The sequence below is a fragment of the Peromyscus eremicus genome, chromosome 6 (assembly GCF_949786415.1).
Source record: "Peromyscus eremicus chromosome 6, PerEre_H2_v1, whole genome shotgun sequence".
Taxonomy (NCBI): Eukaryota; Metazoa; Chordata; class Mammalia; order Rodentia; family Cricetidae; genus Peromyscus; species Peromyscus eremicus.
In genome coordinates this window covers 16590892-16611213 of record NC_081421.1, presented here as the reverse complement: position 1 = coordinate 16611213, position 20322 = coordinate 16590892, and the positions used below count along the sequence as shown (strand labels likewise).

At 42.7% G+C, this 20322-nt stretch overlaps 1 protein-coding gene across 1 annotated transcript; it reads left to right on the top strand.

Moving 5' to 3' along the window:
* Nucleotides 1-897: 897 nt before the first annotated feature.
* Nucleotides 898-7772, top strand: Il21 (interleukin 21). Its single transcript, XM_059264675.1, has 5 exons — nt 898-1044; nt 1152-1187; nt 5613-5768; nt 7593-7670; nt 7749-7772. The coding sequence occupies exons 1-5, from the start codon at nt 898-900 to the stop codon at nt 7770-7772; spliced, it is 441 nt and encodes a 146-aa protein (XP_059120658.1).
* Nucleotides 7773-20322: the final 12550 nt, after the last annotated feature.

The following is a 20322-nucleotide window of genomic DNA, read 5'->3' as shown; positions in this document are numbered from 1 at the left end:
TTGGTGTTCGAAGATTTTTTTTAAACTTGGACAGAAAGGAGCATTTGCCCTGTTCATGTATTTAACTGATGTGTTAAATACAAGCAGTAGACACTACAGAATTTGTGGGTCCTTATTTTAATGAAGATATAATAAGCTCTTGATGGAGTGTGCACTGTCTACAGAGTTCATCAAAACAGTTTATTATATTTACGAACCAGATTATTACGCAAAGTGTCTGGAAGCACCATTAGTGCTATCTAAAGATGCATTGGTGAAAACTGGAAGCAAATCCTATTTTAACATTCTGAAACCTGATAAGGATCTAAAATATTCTTGCTAGTTAGGAAACTACCTTATCACAATTTTTCCTAAAAGTTAACCTAGTCCATTTTTGCAATGGAGTACAGGATGGTTCAGTCGAGAGGTATAGTCATTACCCTATGAAAAGTTCCTGCAACAAAGGACGTACTAGCTCTTTACTCATTGTAGAAGTGTCCTTATGACTGTCAGACAAACCAGGTAAGGTACCAGGGATCAAAGTGTTTGTGTTTACTTCTCTGAAACCTGGTGGTGCCTCCTGTGTGCCACACACACACACTTCTTGGTGAGTGCTGAAAACTGGAATTCACCCATGTCTCTCTTTTTCCTGTCTAAGATGCAGATGGGGCACATTCTGTGGACTCTGTCCATCCCTGCCCCCACACGCACACGTATACCTAGCCAATGGAAAAGAAAAACGACTTACTCACAGTCATCCACTGTACGAAGATTTCCAGCTGCAATGGGAGGGCTTTGCCTCTCCTTGAAGGATGAATAAATAGGTAGCTGAAGAGACAACCTGTCCACAGTCAGGCTGAAGTGAAAACCAGACCCAGGTCCTGCTCATCTGGTAGTTGGAGACCCAGTTCTGGTGGCATGGAGAGGACCCTTATCTGTCTGATAGTCATCTTCTTGGGGACAGTGGCCCATAAAACGAGCCCCCAAAGGCCAGATCGCCTCCTGATTAGACTTCGTCACCTTGTAGACATTGTTGAACAGCTGAAAATTTATGTGAATGACTTGGTAAGGCCATGTTTGTCACAATGAAATTTAAATAATATTTTTCAACTAATGTGAAAGGAATCTTTTGACTTATATCACTAACTCAGAACTAATTCTCTTTTGGCTAGGATCCTGAACTTCTGCCAGCTCCACAAGATATAAAGGTAAGATCAGCTGAACTGATTTCTGAAAATGTACTTTATGTAAACTTTAAAGTCTAACAAAGCTCTAGAATGATGATTTAGGTGTATGCTTCTTTTCAATGACTTTGGGGATTAATAATTGGTAAAATATTCATTTTCATTTTGTCTATGTATCCAAAAATTTATCAGCAAACTAAACAATGACATATCATATTGTATCCTTATAAAATACATGATTACCCTTTAGAGCCTCTAAGAATACTAAGAATCATTACTAAGACAAATCAACAAGGATATAAATCTGTGCTGGGATCAGTTTCTGAATGAGAAATAGATAATCACATTTTCAGAGCCTTAGGCATGAAAGCTCTATAACTTTCTTTGTAATCTTATTGAAGATAAGAGGTAATATTTGAATTTTCATAGCAAATCTTTAAAAAGAAAGAAAGAAAGAAGTAGATTGGAAGGAAGGTACAGAGTATGGCAATCAAAAGTCTCTGAGTGTAATTCCCATGTACCTTGGCCTCAGTGAGTCCTCTTGTCTTTGGCCTTTGGCGAGGTCTTTCAAAAGGGTCATTTTGAACAGATGCACATTCCAACTCTTGCACCATTCATAGCCAAGTCCCGTGGAGGAGAGGCTTGGCATGCAGTGCAGAGGGGCTTCTGCCAGTCTTTCTTTCCCCCAAGAACTCCTTTGACCTGGTCTTCTGCTTGGCACCTTAACATTGTGAATGAAACTGGGGAAGTGCTCGCACTGCTAGACCTTTAATTGCGTGAATTAGGAAAACCAGGAAAGTGTTACCAGTAATTAGGGCACCACACAGATACATTCAAAGAAAAGAATTATGGTAAATGACAGTGTTAAAGGTTAGAAAGTGAATGAGTCACAGCTTCTGCTCTGCTCCACAATTCACTCTCTAGCTCTAGCTCTGAACATGACCACTCTTGTGTTTACTAGATCCTTCCTAATAAGCAGCCGCTAAAATGAAAGTAGCACATTCAATTTATTGAAAGGACATTTCCAATAAGCAAGACTTTTTTTTAACGTGTCGATTTCTCAGCATCTTACACACTGTGTTGATTGCTGTGGGTGAAGTTCTTTCTGGGGTTTCCTACCTACAATCTATACTTTGCAAAGTAAAAAGTAGGAAAATCCCTCGTTTTCAGCAGGTTGAGCCAATGACTACTTCTTACATATGCTTTTTAGTGAAAGATGTCATTTTAAGTCTGAATTTCCCAGTAGCCACCTTAATGTTTATCCCATTACATTGCTATACACATTATTTATACAAGTTGACTGTATGTCTGTGATTGTGTACACGCATACATCTTGTCCACCTGCCATCTGTTTTCTCCATCTGCCTCCTTCCCAGTCTCTAGTGATCCATCTTCTCCTGCAGGATGTTTCGAAATCTTACATCTCCATGAGAATATGTCTCAGTGAACTGGCATCTTCCTGATGATCTGATCAGGCAGTACTACCTACGAAGCAATGGGTATAGCTCTAACTAACATCTCCAAGCTATGCTGGCAAGCAAACTCAAAACAGTTTGAGGAAGAGGAAGGCAGTAAGGGCCACAGGAGCTGTATATCAAGTTTTCAGAGCTAGTATCCAAAGCAGAATCTGTAACAAATTCTACAAAGCTACTGAGGTCTGTAATGGGCACCCCTCTTCTGCTTTTCCTTGTCTCATCTCTCCAGGGGTTTGCCTCCCCTCCCTAGGTAGGCACTTGACAGTATGTGGGGAAACTTTGGTTGGCACAGTTGGGAATGGGGGTGAGTGTGTTACTGGCATCTGGCTGTTAGAGGCCAGGAATGCTAGTGAGTGCTCTAGACTGCAGAATGGATCTGACAACCAAGTCACCCAGTGCCTCAGTCATGGTGCCACTGGGAAGCTTCCGTCTGTGAGTGAGTGTGACAAAGGTAAGTCACCTAACACAGCTGGTGAGACACTCTACGCTGACAGGCGACGGCTTTCCTTCCAAAGGATGAAATACAACCAGGGCAGAAATGGGTTTAAGAAATTCATCTTAGTTTTTCAGATATCCAGTTGCAGAACTAGCAAGCCAGGTATGCCTTTTATGGGAATCTCTTTTCTGGCTAAAGAGAGAGCTGGCTTTTTAACTCCTCTCTTTGGCTTCTTTACTGTACCTTCCATGCAGAAGCCATGCACGTCACATTCTCCAGCGAGGCCCACCTGAGGAAGCAGCCAGGAGCACCTGGCATAGTCATCCTCTAACTCTGAGCCTCCCATTCCCTCCATGTTCCCACTCAGCTCTGCATTCCTCAGGCAGGGCCTGTTTCCTCACCACTTTTCTGCCTTTGCTGAACACTAAAATCCAACCTGAAGATCCTTGTCCCTGATCACACATTTCCACAGACAGGCTGCTTCCTGTAGGACAAAACCAAACGAAGGCCAGTGTCTGTCAGTGGACAGGTGGGGACAGCGGTGCGTCCACATCCTGATGTCATCTCTCTCTTCTAGTCTGGATGTGAAGCTTTGATGGCTGGGCCTGACCCTTCCTGACAGGATAGTCTCAGGGAGTTGGCTCTTAGGACACCTCCCCAGGCTTCTTTGGAACCTAATTTTCTTTCAGTGTACAAATGAAAATGTTAACTCAGCAAAATGAACCTCTGTGAGAAATGCTGGTTTCTCAGATCATCACGGATGAAGCAGTTAGCGTTTTCAGTTTCAGCTGGAAAATTTACCTCTTTAAATATGAATATTATTTTTTTCCAGTAAGTTAAGCCGGTTGTGGTCAAAAAGAAGAGAAAAGAAAAAAACTTCAACAAACATGAACATGTGGTTTTCAAGGAAAAAAAAGTGCTATAATTAACATTTATAAATAGTTTCTATTAAATAAGCATTTTGGCAAACATGGGAAGGCCGGCACCTCGCACTGGTGGCAGGCAAGCTACCCTGATAGAAGGAACTAGATAAGGCCTGCTGGGCTTGCGGCTACCTATGCAAAGCAAGGCTGATGGGCTTGTGTTATTAGTCAACATTCACATCGGGCAAGTGTACGCGTTGGAAAATGCAAAGCAGGCTGCTCTTTCAGCTGATTGTCCCTGGGAAGGTTCCGGCAGCGTCGCTGGGAAGGAGGGAGGCCTTTGGTTGGGAGCTGGTGGCTTCTGTGCACACCAGTGAAACGAAGATGTGGCACCTCCAGGGGGAGAATAACAGCACACAGACATTTGCTAAAGGAAACGGCGATGTGGGTGAAAGCCACCCAGACAGGAGCTCTGGATCAGTGAAGCGTTGCAGGTGTTGCCCTTCCAGAGCCGAGGCTTTAACTCCATGGAGAAGCAGCACCTGCCTGGTGTGTCCTTCCAGCGCATTCCATTGCTAAGAGTTGGGCTTCTCCACTGCCCGGTAGTTATGTGGCCAAACCAAAGGGAAGGCTTTGCTTCTCATTCCCTTTGCTTTCCCAGTCTCTGTGACACAACTCTGCTAAAGAGGCCGTCCTTCCACTGGCTAAGCAAGTCTTACCTTCTGGATTTTGACTCTCGATTCATGGGGAACCCTGCCCTACCCAGACAAGGATGTGACTGGGGCTTCACAAAATGTTCGATGGCCTGAGCAGGTGCAGTGACTCTCAGATCGAGCTACTGCCCTGGTCTTAACTCACTCACCTCATTGATCGACTCCACAAACAGTAACTGAGCACTTGCTGATGACGACCTGTGACAGGCACAGACTAGAGCCCTGCTCCAGGCACATCACCCATGAGACTCCTGTGTGCATGGTGGACAGATGTGGCAACAAGTGGAACAGATCTGTTGGATCACTTTCCCAGAGTTGCCACTGGTCACAATTTACAGCCTCAGAATTCAGCAACTGTGCTTTTAAACTAAATTCTCTGTCACAGATAGAAAGGCTGATCTGTTAGCTCCGTGGTAGACTGCTTTCCTAGTATATGTTTGGTCCTGGGTTTTCATCTCCCACACACACATACACAAATATGCCTGTGTGCACAGTACACACACACACACACACACACACACACACACACACACACACACACACATCCAACCCCACAAAGCTCATGCCCACCACTTTAACCTCAGAGTGGCATTCAGCACAGTACCGGGCATAGGGAATTGTGAAGGGTGAGGCCCCTGCTCATCTCTGTGCAGCAGGAAGGGGCTCCTTCTTCTTCTCCTACATATAGAAGCTGTCTGAGTGGAACTTCTGTCTTCTGCAGAGTTTAAATGGAGATATGACCAGACCTAATGCAGCCACTAAAACAAATGCCCAAGACGAGATAATGCAAACAGAAATTGAGGTCTGGAAGGTCATTTTTAACCTTTGGAATAACATTCATTAACATATGCTCATCATCTTTTTCAGGGTATTAACAAATGCTACTTATCTCTTTCAGGACATTGACATATACTAATTATCTCTCTCTGGGTATTAACATATGCTAATTATCTCTCCTTCAGGAGCATTGTGAGCACTCAGCTTTTGCCTGTTTCCAGAAGGCCAAACTCAAGCCAGCAAACCCAGGAAGCAATAAGACAATCATCAGTGACTTAGTCACTCAGCTGAGGAGGAGGCTGCCTGCCGCCAAGGCTGGGAGAAAGCAGAAGAGCTTAGTTGTAAGATTGCCTTTGTTGTCTCTCTTGTTTGCAGTATATTACCTATCTTACTTTCCCTTGAGTACTGTAACATATTGTGCTTCACAAACACACAGCTAGAGCCCCTTGTGCCTTCTTGAAGAGTTAGTCCACATCGTACAAGGTACATTTTGAGAAGTGGTGTCACCTCTAGAAACCCAACAAGATCTGTCTACCACCCTGGCAGTCTGTTAATGGAAGCTTCCAGAGTGAAGAAGCCATTAGGAAGAGAATTTAATTGTTAGAAGTGAATCTTTTCCTTTCGTTCATGTGCTGGAGTTACTCTTGTCATTGTTATCAGGGAATAGATCCCAATTCTCCAACAAGAAAAGAGATAACCTATAAGATGCCAAGATTAAAATATTACTGTCCCAGGCAAAAGCAGAGTTAATATTGAATTTAAGGGGAACACCCTTTTATGAGGCTGGAAAATTTCCAGGTTCCTTCTTTGGGACTCTGAATTTTTCTTGAATATCTTCTCTTTGACCAACTCACTTGCAATTCAGAGACTCAAGAATCGAGTAACTCAAGCATTAATCAAAACCAGCAGAGATAACAAAAAGGAGTTGCTCTGTTTTGTTTGCCAGTTTGTCCTTCAAGAAATTCTACACGGACTGAAATGAAATAGTAGTTACATTATTAGTGGGGGTCTGGTTTCTTTTGATTGCTCCTCGAGGTTAGTATGTGAAAATGTCCCTCTAAAACTTTCTTCACAAAGAAAGGAACTGCCTGAGATGGTAGTGCATGTCTTTGAGCCCAGCACCCAGGAGGCTGAGGCAGGAGGATTGAGAGTTCCAGGACAGCCTGGGTTATGAGGGTGAGACCCTGTTCAAGAAGCCGGAAGGAAGGAAGGAAGGAAGGAAGGAAAGAAGGGAGGGAGGGAGGGAGGGAGGGAGGGAAGAGGAAGGAAGGAACCGAGGAACTGAACACAGCTCTGGGACTCAGGGCCAGGGACTTAGGAAATGGTGGTGTGTGGTGCAGACGCGGAGCCCAGCTCTCTGGGTTAAGCATCCTCGTTTCTAGGGGAAGAAAGTGAGATCTACTAAAAAGGCCAACTTTCTCCAGGTTTCAAAAACAGCTGTGTCGAGCAGAACATAGCTACTGTGTTTCCACAGGATGTTCTCATTGTAACATCACGTGACTGAGCAGCTAGAAAGGGCCTGCTGTTCTGGTATCAGAAGGGGAATAGGCATGAAGCTGAAGGAGAGAGGGAGAAGGAGGGAAAGAGGAGGGCGAGAAGGAAGGAGAAGAGTGAGCAACACTCATAAAAAGTTGCTCTACTTGATAAACTTCTAGGAATTTACCAAATCAAACAGATACATATGAAATATTATCTGCAGAGATGTTCTCTGTAGATTTGCACATAAGGGGAAAGCTAGACACCACTTCTGTATCCAAAAGTAATGAGAGCACCATTCTGGGTTGGAAAATAAAGCGACTGCCATATATTCTGTACTGAAAGCATATCTAATGCCTAGGAAATACTTGTAACTGGCTAAATAAAAAAATAAATAGAAATAACAACAAACAGCTTGTATCAACCAGTATAACAAGAATGCAAATAAAACAGAATAAAAGGAGCAAAAAAGATACCACCATATTTTAAACACCAAAACATTATGGAGTTGTTTCTGAGGATGAAATCACAAATGGATTCCAGAACAATTTTACAAATTTTTCCTAATGTTTGTTACTGAACATGACTTATGTTTTCAATAGAAGAAATATGCTTTACATAAATATTTTACAACATAGAATTTTTTTAAAGAATGTAACCTTTTATTTGCTTATTTATTTGATTTCCAGAAATGTCCATCCTGTGATTCTTATGAGAAAAAAGCACCCAAAGAATTCCTAGAAAGACTAAGATGGCTCCTTCAAAAGGTATGTGCCTTAAATGTGTTTATTTCTCTCCTTCATTGTCTCTTGCACCCAGTGACTCACGGACCATTGTCTCCACAGATGATTCATCAGCATCTTTCCTAGAACACACAGGACCTGAAGATTCCCAAGGACCCGAGGAGACACCACACACTATAGACGCTCACAAACGGGAGTGCCTCTTGCTTCCTGGGATTGTGAATGGAGAAGTACAGTATGTTCCCATAGGAACGACTCAAACACTGCACGCTAAGATTCTTCACCAAATTACTACACAGACATTGCAGTTCACTGACAGACTCCGGGCTGTCAACTCAGAAAATCTCTCCTCAGAGAGCTCAGCTTCCCGTGTCATGGATTTCTGTGACTTCTCAAGTTGTGACGTCTTCATCTTATTGCCCAACTGTGACATGCTTTGACTGGAAGGGGAAAACTAAAGATTTTAACTAAAAATACAGCTAGAGAAACTGTTGGTCTGCAAGAATAAGACCTTTTGTGATCCTAACTGAATGATGTAAGCTGAAAATACAGAAGAGTAAGGTGAAATCGGAAATTGAAGTCTTTATTCTCTAAGGAAAACTGTACTTGAAAGCATGTCTGAAGGGCTTGCCCTTCCAATTGAACATCCAGCATACAGATATCTAATCTATTTATGTTATAGGGGAGAGTTTTCCTAGATGGGTACAAGCAATTTTTCTTCTTTATTAGGTCTATCAAAATATTTAAATACAGTAGATTTTAACCTATTTATGGACTTCATTCCTGGTCTTCACTGTCTTTCTAAAGTGGTAATGGCATATTAAGAAGCAGGGTTAACTTCTCCCAACGTCAAGTCCTTTTATAAGCTAATATTTTAAACTTGTGAAGATGGCAACTAAAACCTATGGTAGGGCAAACATCAGCAGAGTCTTCTGGAGCAAATAGAGTTTTAAGGTTTTGTAGCTCTCGTCTCAAATAGTATGGGTGTGTTGTGATCAGTCTTCTAATCCAGTCATTAGTGTCCTTTCCTGTGTCCAGTCTTTCCTCTTTGTACAATGAGACTTCTGAGATAAAGACATTTCAAATGTTGAGCATTTAAGACACATTGTATGCACACTTTTGATAAGTTAAATTTAACCATCTATTTAAGATCAAAATCAGGAGATTAACCAAGAGACCAGAGGTTCTGTCCCAGTTTTAAACAGACTTTTACTTAACATTCCAATCTTTTAACCATAAATGGTAAAATAAACAAAGGGTTCTGCATTTGGTATAAATTCCAACATCTGTTTCAATGTGAGGTTAAAGTCTAGAAAGGTATTTTCCCTGGAATAGTATAATCTCTTCGAGAATTTCTTATTGTTAAAATGGATCTGAGAGCCCAAGAGCATGTACTGGAGTGGGTTGTAGGGGGCGTTGCTCCAAGGCAGAAATGTCTGTACTTAAAAGCGCTTTTAAAACAAACACAGACTTAGTGTACAGCTCTAACATACAGCTGATTATTTGATTAATTCCCAGCAAAGTGTCACAACCAGAAACAATGTACTCTCTTAAAAGTTTGAAATATATTATTGTAAAGAAATCACGTAAATGTGCAAGTCCTGATATTATATACACATAGCCCACCTACGTGCCAAATGGTGCTAGCACAGGTTGTTGGGTTTGAGGGTCAAAAGCTGAAGCAAAGACACAGTCCTTCAGAAAGAAATGATGGAGCGAGATCATGTCTACAAGTTTTATTTGGTTGTTGTTTTCTGGCTTTATAATTGTTGACTTCTTGACACTGTGGTTTTATATTTAAGACAATGTATTTATTTTGGTGTGTTTATTGTTTAAAAATCTGTTCTAGCTTTTTAGATCATTGAGCATGTCCACTCTAGAAGTAAAAATAATTCAATGGTGCCCAGGCTAAGAGCTTGAATAGTTTGGAAACTCCAGTAAAGGGTCCACCACTAGCCAAGGGAAAGTGATACTTTGAATAAACTAGAAGAAGTAGGTCTTGCATAGTGGTACCTCCACTTCTCTGTGTCTAAGACTCAGTGAGTCCTTGAGAGGGATGTAAGGAAAACCTGTGGATACCATTGTTCACCTGCCGGTGACAACATGACAGACCTGACATGCTGTTGGCCATGAAATGTGGCCACTTGCTTAAGCCCTTTCGGTTTTCATTTCCTTATTTGTACAATGGGGGTGCTGGGCTTTCCTGCGTCTATTCTGTATTTTTGTTTTTTGAGCTTTGTATGTCTGAGTTTCAATGACCTGGGTACTCTTACAGGAACACCTGACCACACTTCTGAGGTAAATGTCATCCAAGTGTGATATTTAGTTGCTCAATAAGGAAAGAAGAAAGGAAGGAAGGAAGGAAGGAAGGAAGGAAGGAAGGGTAGGTCATGAGAATTCAGATAAAATTAGTTATGACCATTAATATTTTAGCTGAAAGTGTCTTCTTTGTACTTGTGAATAAACTCATAGCATTATTAATCTACATTATTGCTCTGTTTTATTTACAGTTACACCTGAGAATTTACTTTTAATATGAATGATGTACTTTATAACTTAATGATTATTTATTATGTATTTGGTTTTGAATGTTTATGTTCATGGCTTCTTATTTAAGACCTGATCATATTAAATACTACCCAGTCAGTACAACTGTCTGTTGTGATTCTCTGAAAATCCTTAATCCAACCATCCCGGCAGAAAAGACGAGCATGCAGTTTTTATATGGTTGTGATAAAGATGATGTTTTCTTCTTATCCACTGCCACCAAAATAAAACTGTCCCCGCTTCTAGCGCAAAGGTCCCATTTCCTTTGCAGACTCCCTCTGAAATCCCAGCGGGTTTGGAAGGGTTGAGAATTGTCTGCCTCTGCCATCACACGTGTGCTCCACGCAGATAACACTCCTGGGTTCACAGTGGTCCCACTGGCTTTCTGTCCCTTGTTCTCAGTGTCCCTCGTCTGTGGGTCACTATGCTGCGGCCACCAAGGACTTAACCATGTCCCTTGCTAAGGTGACCTCGGTGGGGAGGGCTCTCGTTGGGAAACTCCCCAGAACCCCGAATGTCTGTCTGAGTGCTTGTGCTTTTCACCACACTGTCACTCTCTCGGCCGCGACCCCGAATCCTTCTCCCCTGAAACTGTTGCACGTGTAAAGTACCACCTGCTAGTCAAGCAGCTTCTACACCCAAAGCCAGGCCTCCACTCTTCCCCTGTCTCTCAGCACTTTTCCTCACTCCTGTAGCCCTGGCTGCTGCTGAGTCCGGAGCTCCAGGCCTGGCAGCACATGGTCCCTCCTCCTGCTTGAGAACCCGCCCACGAAGTCCCCACCTATCTGTCTCATCCTTGCTGTTCTGCTTCAGATTCAAACACTGACTCATTTTCAACACCCCCCACAGCTATTGGAGCCACATTCTCTCTCCAGCTTCACCAGCATCAGCTCTTACTTTGAGGCCACCCAGAACTCTCACTCGGATGGTTGTAGAGCCTTCCTAAGCAATTTCTCTGCTTCTGTCCTTTCCCTTCACCAAAATCAATGTGTAACAAAGCGACTTGTACAGCCCCTGTAAAACCCAACTTCAGGGGCCCAGGAGATGCCCCAGTGGGTACAGGCACTTGCTGCCAAGCCTGGTGACCTGAGTTTGACTCCTGGGACCCACACATGGTAGAAGGAGAGAAATGACTCCTGAAAGTTGTCTTCTGACCCTCCACGTGTACACTGCGGTGCATAGGCATATAGAAAAAAAATCACAATACGTCACTCCCTCAACTCAAAGATCCCAATGGTTCCAATGCCGCTTAGGGCTACTTGGTTGCCCTGCATCTGTACACCCCGTTTTACTTTCCAATGGACTCCAGGCACATTGGTATTCTTTCTTCAACATCCCAGGGGAACTTCATCTAAGGTATTTGCACTTTAAAAACTTTGGGTTTTCTTTCTGGTGACAGGGCCTTACTCTGTAGCCCAGGCTGGCCAGGTACTCAGTACTCAGCCCAGGCTGGCTTCAAACTCATGGCAGTCTTCCAGACTCAACCTCTCAAGTGTTGGGATTACAAAATATTTTTTTTTCTAAAGAGAAGTTTTGGACATATAGTGTGCAGAGTTCTTTTATGTTAGATAAAGCAACTTAATGTTTTCTAATCATTTGATCAAAACTGCTTGACATATCAGAAAAATGACTCTATTTGGGTCTTAAAATTTTCATAAATCAGAGAGAGAGAGAGAGAGTGTGTGTGTGCTCATGCACATGTGTGCGCACGCTCGCATCTGTCTGTCTGTCTGTCTGTCGGTCTGGTTCCTCTGAAGAACTAGGAAGCAGCAATTCTTGAAGGAAGAGAGTGTGAGTACAGAGCTGACTAGCCAGTGCACAGTCACAGCAGGTGAAGCCGCAGATCGCCCTGACTCTGCACGGAACCTGAGGGGTGTCTACTCCCCTGACAGCCGAATTTCAGGTGTGGCGCGAGCACTCCCGTGTCAGAGAACAGTCTTCAGAATTCCCTAAGTCTGAGATGCCAGCACACAGAACTGACGTCAGCTTTCACTGCTAAGTCTTCAGAATTCCCTAAGTCTGAGATGCCAGCACACAGAACTGACGTCACCTTTCACTGCTAAGTCTTCAGAATTCCCTAAGTCTGAGATGCCAGCACACAGAACTGACGTCAGCTTTCACTGCTAAGTCTTCAGAATTCCCTAAGTCTGAGATGCCAGCACACAGAACTGACGTCACCTTTCACTGCTAAGGCCACAGTGATTTTTTTTTTCTTCTCAGTTTATTTTTCAAATAAACTTTAAAATAGACTTTTCAAATAAACATAAGAGTAGGGAAGAGATTGATTTTATAATCATCATGGGAGGGCTTTCAGTATGGGAGGGTATGTCTGGCCTCTGGAACGATGTATAATTTATGTATCTATTATGTTTTATCTAGATAATTCCCTCTTCGTCACAATTTGATTCTCTTTAAGCTTACTTAACCTAAAGAAGCCCAATTTCTAGAGATATATTCGCACCCTAAAGAGAGAATTCTCAGTAATAGAATCTGACACTACTAATGTGCACCCCAAGTCCTTCACACCCAGGGGTCCTCCCTCCTCTTTTCTAACCCACCCTGCCGGCCACAGACACAACTCCCAAGCTGCATACAGATTGGCCCCCACACAAACGTTCATGTTCTTGGAAGTCAGTGGTTTCTAGGTTTCCAGTCATCCTCTCCCTTTCTTGTTTGACTCACCTGAGGGCAGTCATTGCTTGGTGGAGGCCTGGGGGAAACATGAATGGAGTTAACACATTAACGTCTGCTGCTTGATAAAGCCGTCCTGACGAGAGAGAAGAGACGGAAGCACCAGTCATTTAACAAGCTTTTTATCCGTCATCAGTCACTTTAGGACAAAGCCGTGTCGTGAAGCTTCCACTTCAAGCTAGAGAACACGGTGTGCTGGAGAAGCTGTGACCACAGTGTTACATTCATGGTGTCTCACAGGGATGGATGGAGATGGTTGTCTTGCTACTGACACCATTGTCGATTTCCTCCCAAGAGCGGGCATTGGTCCTCCACACTGAGACTATGCTGCCACCTGTCGGGAGAACGCTAACACTTCAAGTGCCCAGGTTCCAAGGGTAAACCTTGTCACCCCACACCTGCAAAAACAATTAGCTTATAGTCTTGGAGATACTTTCTGCTGTTCAAGCTGCTCCGGGGCCAGGAAAGGGGTGTGGGAGAAGGCTGGCATGCTGGCTCAGTTGGTAAAGTTCCTTTTGTGCAAGCATAAAGACCAAAGTTTGATCCCCAGAACTCACATTTGTTTTTGTTTTGTTTTGTTTTAAAGGCTTAAGTTTGTAATCCCAGTACTAGGGAGCAAACACGGGGATCCCAGGAGCTGACTGTCCAGCCAATCTATGAAGCCAAATTGTTGTGTCCAGGTCTAGCACTTGTCTCAAAAATCAAGGTTCATGGTGAGCCAAGGATTGACATTTGAGTGTGTCCTCTGACCTCCATGTGGATGCATGTGCATGTGTCCCACACATATGCACGAGTGCACACACACATGTGCTTTTGTACACACACACACATATGCTTCTGCACACAGGTAATTCTGTACATACACACATGCTTCTATATATACACATGTACTTCTGCACACACAAATGCATGTTTGCACACATGGACATGCTCCCGCACACATATGCATATACACTCACACACACATAACCCTAAATAAGTCAGTGTGAAGAGGGAGACACAGGTGTGGAGGACACTGCTGTCATGCAACATGTGAGCTCTGTGTGAGCACAGGACTCACACAGGCAGAATGCCTGGCTACTGGCTTTCAGCTCTTTAGCTGGAGTCCTGAGCAGGAAATCATCATGGGTCCTCTTTCATTTATGTGAAACCAGAAAAGTACTGCAAACCTCCTCAGCTTGAGACGGTCTTGAGGTCTCAAGCCCCTGTTAAGACCACAGAATCCTCACAAAAGTGAGATGCAGTAAGGCGGGGAAAGCCTTGGACATGTCCACACATCTGGCAGTGAATGGCTTCCCTCAGACTCGTTCTTGCTCTGCAGCAACAGCATGTGATGAATTTGCACTTACTTCATTCTCAAAGCGTTTCTTCTCCGGCAGAGCCCTTATGAGAAGCCTCTTCCTCTGTGCTGGCGTCCTGGAGTTGTTTTCATACAGCCTCCTATGAAGCAGAACGCCATGAAGGTGTTCCAAGGGTTACTAGAAAAGACAGGTTCAAGGATGCCGTGCCTGAACTAAACACACGAAGCAAGTCCTCTTCTGCAGATGTTCTGATGGTGACCTGCTGTTCAAAGGGTAGTCTTTATTTTCTGTATGATGTAGGTTTCTTCAACATTGTTTCAGTGTCTGGAACACTTCAGCATTATTTATTTATCCTGTATGTTCTGTTTTCTCTGTTTGGGGGAATTAAACCAAAGGCCTGGAATGAAGCCATATTCCCAGCTCTATTTCTTTAGAGAGTGGGGAGCAGCAAATGAAATCCCAAGCCACTTCCTGCTGGCCATGTCCCGCCTCTGGTGTTGGCATGCCACATTTTCCTTACAAGCCTCCAACTCAGCTAGGGCAGTTTTCAGCTCAGCTCAGCTCCGCCAGGGCAACACGAAGCCTTCTGTTTCTTTCGTTCCATTTCTGGAGAGAGAGAAACTCTTTCCCCGCAGCCTGCTAAGATCTGGGCTTACCAGTGTGCACCGGCACATGAATTGCTCTCCTCTGTTCTTGCCTGACTGCATAGGGGAGCGCCATGACCACCTAACCAGTCATTTCAAGTGAGAGGTTTGTTCTAAAACTAAAATATAAAACACCAACAATGTGTCATTATTTTTATTTACCACATTAACTCATAATCTCAGAATAATTGCTAAAGTACTGGGTTTTGTTATTACTTTTGTCCTGTTAGGACAGCATCTCACTATGTGTCTCAGGCTGGCCTTTCACTCAGGAGCCTTCTACTGCGGCCTTCTGAGTTCTAGGGTTACAGGTGAGAACCAACCTTAGCTGGTTTTACTGACATCACTGAAAGTGATCAAAATGGAGGCGGCTAAGTGGGTGGGCCAATTGGCAGCGTGCTCCCGAGTGTGCGTGAAGCCCTGAGGGTCGTTCTCCAGCACCACATAAAACTGGGCATAGTGGTGCACATCTGCAGTCCCAGCATTCCAGAGATGGAAGCAGGAGGATCAGAAGTTCATGGCATCCTTGGCTACATAAGGAGTTTGACGCTAGCCTGGGCTGTATAAGATGCTGTCTCAAAAACCCAAGCAAAATAAAAGGTAAAGTTCTTAAGCCTAACTGACCCCTTCAGTCCTCAGAAGACTCTCCAGTGATTGGTCAGAGGATCGATGAGCTGCTCATAACTGCTCGGGAGCAGTGTGTCCTGCCCCATTCATCAAACTTGTTAGTTTTATTATGCCCATTTACTCAATGAATATTTCCTTCATACAACGTACTAGATACTACTGTGATAAGTATTAATGATCCCCGATAAAGCAGGTTATGTTCCTAGGAGTTGACAGTTGAGCAGGAGAGACAGGTACTAAAATTCCTTGTGATGTGACCCTCCTTGTAGGCTCATGGTCAAAACATTGTGCCAAAGCTCTAACTCCACCCAACTGGCCATCCACAGGCAACAGAGATAAACTCTGGACTGAATATGAAAAGCCATTATTTGTATTTGACTAAAAGTAACCCCAAGTAGACAGATAAGTAGGCAAAGTGCTTGAGTTCAATTCCCAGAACCTACATTTAAAATTCAAGTATCATTGTTCAAGCTTATAATTCTAACACTGCAAAGCAGATCTCTGGGCCTCACTGATCAGCCAGTCTAAATAAATTATCAGGTTCCAGGCCAGTGAGGGACCTTGACTCAAAAACTACAAGATAGATGATACCCAGGAAATAACAGCTGAGGTTGTCCCCTACATATCTGCTCACATGTGTGCCTACACGTGAAAACACAAAACACACACACACACACACACACGCACACACACACACACACACACACACACACACACACGCACACACACACAGAGAGAGAGAGAGAGAGAGAGAGAGAGAGAGAGAGAGAGAGAGAGAGAGAGAGAGAGAGAGAGATTGGTCAAAACTGGGCAAAAAATAAGAGGATTTCACTTTTGAAAGACAATTGTATTGAGAATTCCATATTTATGGCTTTACCTTGGAGGCCCTGGGCAGGGTGATCAGATTGTAAGTAGACCACTTTGGTTTACAGCCAGAAGGCATCAGAGCACATAGTTTACTGGGGCAGAGTATCTGGGGACTGAGAAAGTGTGGGAAGAAGTTTCTAGAACTGTACATACCCTGTCTCAAAGCTTGATACAGTCCCTGAGCTGTGCACAGGAGACAGCACAAAAGGAGTGTGGACAATAAGGTCTGGAAGGGCAGACAGAGATTTCAGCTGGTGTTTGCGTCTATAGAGACAGCTGGCATATGATTTCCCCAAGCTGAAAGGACTTGGTGAATACCCTGGGCTTTTTGTTGAAAACCTGAAGAGGTGAGGCCTTGGAAGAAAGACTTACAATCCACTCAAGACGCAGACAGACAAAAGCAAACCTGGCAAGTAAGATAGAAAATCAAGTCTCTACAAGTTCAAGCAATGAATCAAAACTTAAACATTCAATTTAAAAACACCATTCCCCACGGAAAGATGGTAGAAGGCAGAGCTTCTACGCAGTACTGTATGTAGGTCATCCCAGAATAACCCTCCTCCACCAGAAAGGCAGATGGACGAAGACAGGAGAGAGAGAGAGAGAGAGAGAGAGAGAGAGAGAGAGAGAGAGAGAGAGAGACAGACAGAGAGAGACAGAGAGAGACAGAGAGACAGAGAGAGACAGAGAGACAGAGAGAGACAGAGAGACAGAGAGACAGAGAGACAGAGAGAGAGGCATGAGGAGGGGGAGGGGAGAAAATACTACTTATCATGAGGAGAAAAACACCCAGGAGAACTAGATGCCAGAGTAACCCGAACAACAGTGCTGGCAGCAACTAATAGGAATGTTTCAAGAGGCAGGGGCAATGGTCACAATGAACTAACATACTCAGCAGAAAACGTAGAGAGCTGTGGACCTTATCCACCCAAAGCTACAGCACCAGAGGGAAAAGTCTTGCTGGATGGACTTAGCAGGCTGAAGACAGCAGAATAAAAAGCCAATGAACTTGGATTTGTTGATGGGTATTGAATGGTTCCTCTCTGAGAAACAACGGAGGAGAACGAGTGGACCCGGGTTTGTGTAGACGCCAGCTGGTCTGATATGCGAAGCTGGACTTCAGGAGGATGAAAAGTCCAGCTGGTCTGATATGCGAAGCTGGACTTCAGGAGGATGAAAAGGAAGGAAGGAGACAATGAGACAGAAAAACAAAATCTACAGACTGGTGGCCACAGCTCTTTCAAATTGACTGGAAACCCGTTTACAGACCCAAGTAGCTCACAGTAGAACAAACACCTAAAGGTCTCAGTCAAACCGCTAAAACTCACACAAGCCTTGAGATGGAAGATGGTTTTATACAGGGCAAAGACGACAGGGTCGAGGGGAGGCTGGGCTTCTCATCAGAAAGCAATGGAACATAGATGATAAAAAGTACTTCTTTAACATACTTTTAAAGGTCTCAACTCCAAACTCTATTGTGAAAATGTCCTATCAGAATGAAGAAGAAACAAAAAAATTTTCAATTTAAAAAAGGCTAACAGAATTCCCACATGGACAATGAAAGGAAGTTCTTCAAGCTAAAGGAAATAATAGCAGATGGAAACTCAGACATCTAGGAAACGATAAGAGATGAGGACAACTAGAAACAGATACACAAGTATATGTAGAATAATATCTATTTTCTTTATCTTACTTTTAGTCAAGGACAAGTACCTGTCAAGTGCCCAAAGGTATAATGAACTACTACTTAGATTACTTAAAAAATATATATTTATGCTGGGTGGTGGTGGCGGCGGCGCACGCCTTTGATTTCAGCACTCGGGAGGCAAAGGCAGGTGGATCTCTGTCAGTTCGAGGCAAGCCTGGGCTACAGAGTGAGTTCCAGGAAAGGTGCAAAGCTACACAGAGAAACCCTGTCTCAAAAAACAAACAAACAAACAAACAAACAAACAAACAAACAAACAAGCAAACTATATATATATATATATATATATATATATATATATATATATATTGCACAGAATGAAATGGTGGTAGTATAATTTGGTTCTGTTGCTGTGATAAAATGCTCTGACCAAAACAAAAGTAAGTTAGGGGAGAAATAGGCTTGTTTCAGCTTGCAGGTCCACCAGTAAGAGAAAGCAGGGCAGGAACTTATACCAGAAACCATGGAAGGATGCTGCTTGCTGGCTTGCTCACAGACTCATGCTTAGCTAGCTTTCATAGATAGCCCAGGACAACCTGCCTAGGGAATGCTGCCTCCCACAGTGGGCTGATGCCTCCTACATGAATTAACAATCAAGACAGACCCCACTGACATTGCCATAGGCCAATCCGAACTGAGCAGTACTTCAGTTGAGACTCCCTTAGGTGACTCTAATTGAGTCACATGGGCAGTTAAAGTTAACTAGGACAAGAGAAAAATCAAATTACATTGTTCAGGGTTGCTAAATTTCACATGATAAATTAATTCAGATTATTATTCTAGCAGTAACTAAAATACATTTCAAACAATAACAGTTAAAAATTAGGGAAGTTAAAATGGAATATTGAAAACATTAATCCAGATGTAGCATATCAGAATTGACGGACAGTAGGATGTGAAGGAAAACTTTAAGTATTAAACATTCATATTTGAAAGAAAAGCCCAAAGATGACCCAAGATCCATCCTAAGTTAGAGAAAAATAAATAAACCGGAAGTGAATAGAGAGAAGCAAATGGCAAATGATAGACAAGAAACACGCGAAAAAGAAAGCAGATGAATAGAAAGTTCTCTTTGAAAGCCCCAAATTTGTTCTTTGAGGAGATGAATAAAACTGACAAATCACGAGAGGAATGGGAGCCGACCAATCGTGCAGAAGAGACCGCCCCACAGAGCCCACAGCCATTGACAGCACAAACGAGCACTGCCTGAAGACTTTGAACATCAGTATGCTCACAATAGACAAAGTGGACACGCTCCTTACGGCATAAATTGATAAAACCGACGTGAGAAGGGTGAGGAATTTTGTGTCTGCAGAGGATTGGAGCTCAGACTTTTTCTGCATCTCCCACTGATCTCTCTCCTCAATGGCTTCCCTGGTGAATTCTAGATCATTTATGAAATAAGGAAAGTCAAGATCACACAGGTTTTTTCAGAAGACAAAGAAAGGGGGGATAATTTCAAATAATTTCACAAGGTATTGTAATTCTGATATAAGAAAATCAGAAGCTAACACCCTCCAAAATGTAGTTGTAAGAATTACTTTAAAATTATCAGACATTACCTAGTGGGACACATAATGCTTATTATTTCCAATAATAAATTATGGTTTGTGTAGTTAATAGTGTTTAATATTCAAAATCAGCTGATTAAATCTACTATATTCACAGTTTAAAGAGGAAATGTATTTTAATAGATGCAAAACAAACATTTGACAAAATTTAACATTACCTCACAACATTAATCAAATTTCTGCATTCTGATTATGGGCAAACACAAGCGCTACTGTGGGAACTAAGCTACTGTTGAGGTTTCTCTCCATCGGGATCAGGAGCAATGTGAGGGTGTGTCCTTGGCCACTTTCACCCAAAACTAATGGAAAACCCAATCAAATACAATAAGGCAATGAAACAGACACAAAGAATAAATATTAGAAAGGAAACAAAGTTGTATCTATAATGTGATTTACCATATGAAAAATCTTATGGAAACTAAAAATCTTACTAGCAGTAGTGAGTAATTATCAAGGTCACAATATGCAATGTTAGCATAAAAACTAATCCTATGTATGCCAGTTGAAAAAGTAGGTAATGAAAAAATTTAAATCCTACTCAGAAAATGCTCAGTAACACACTTAATAAAAGTCATGCAAGGCCTCTAAACTGAAAATCATTCAGTTTGGCTGATAGAGTCTTAAGAAGATATAAATAAATGGAAAATAAAATCATGTTCATGGATTAAAAGACTGAATACTGCCGAGCCAATTCTCCCCAAATTGTTTTAGATATTTAATGCA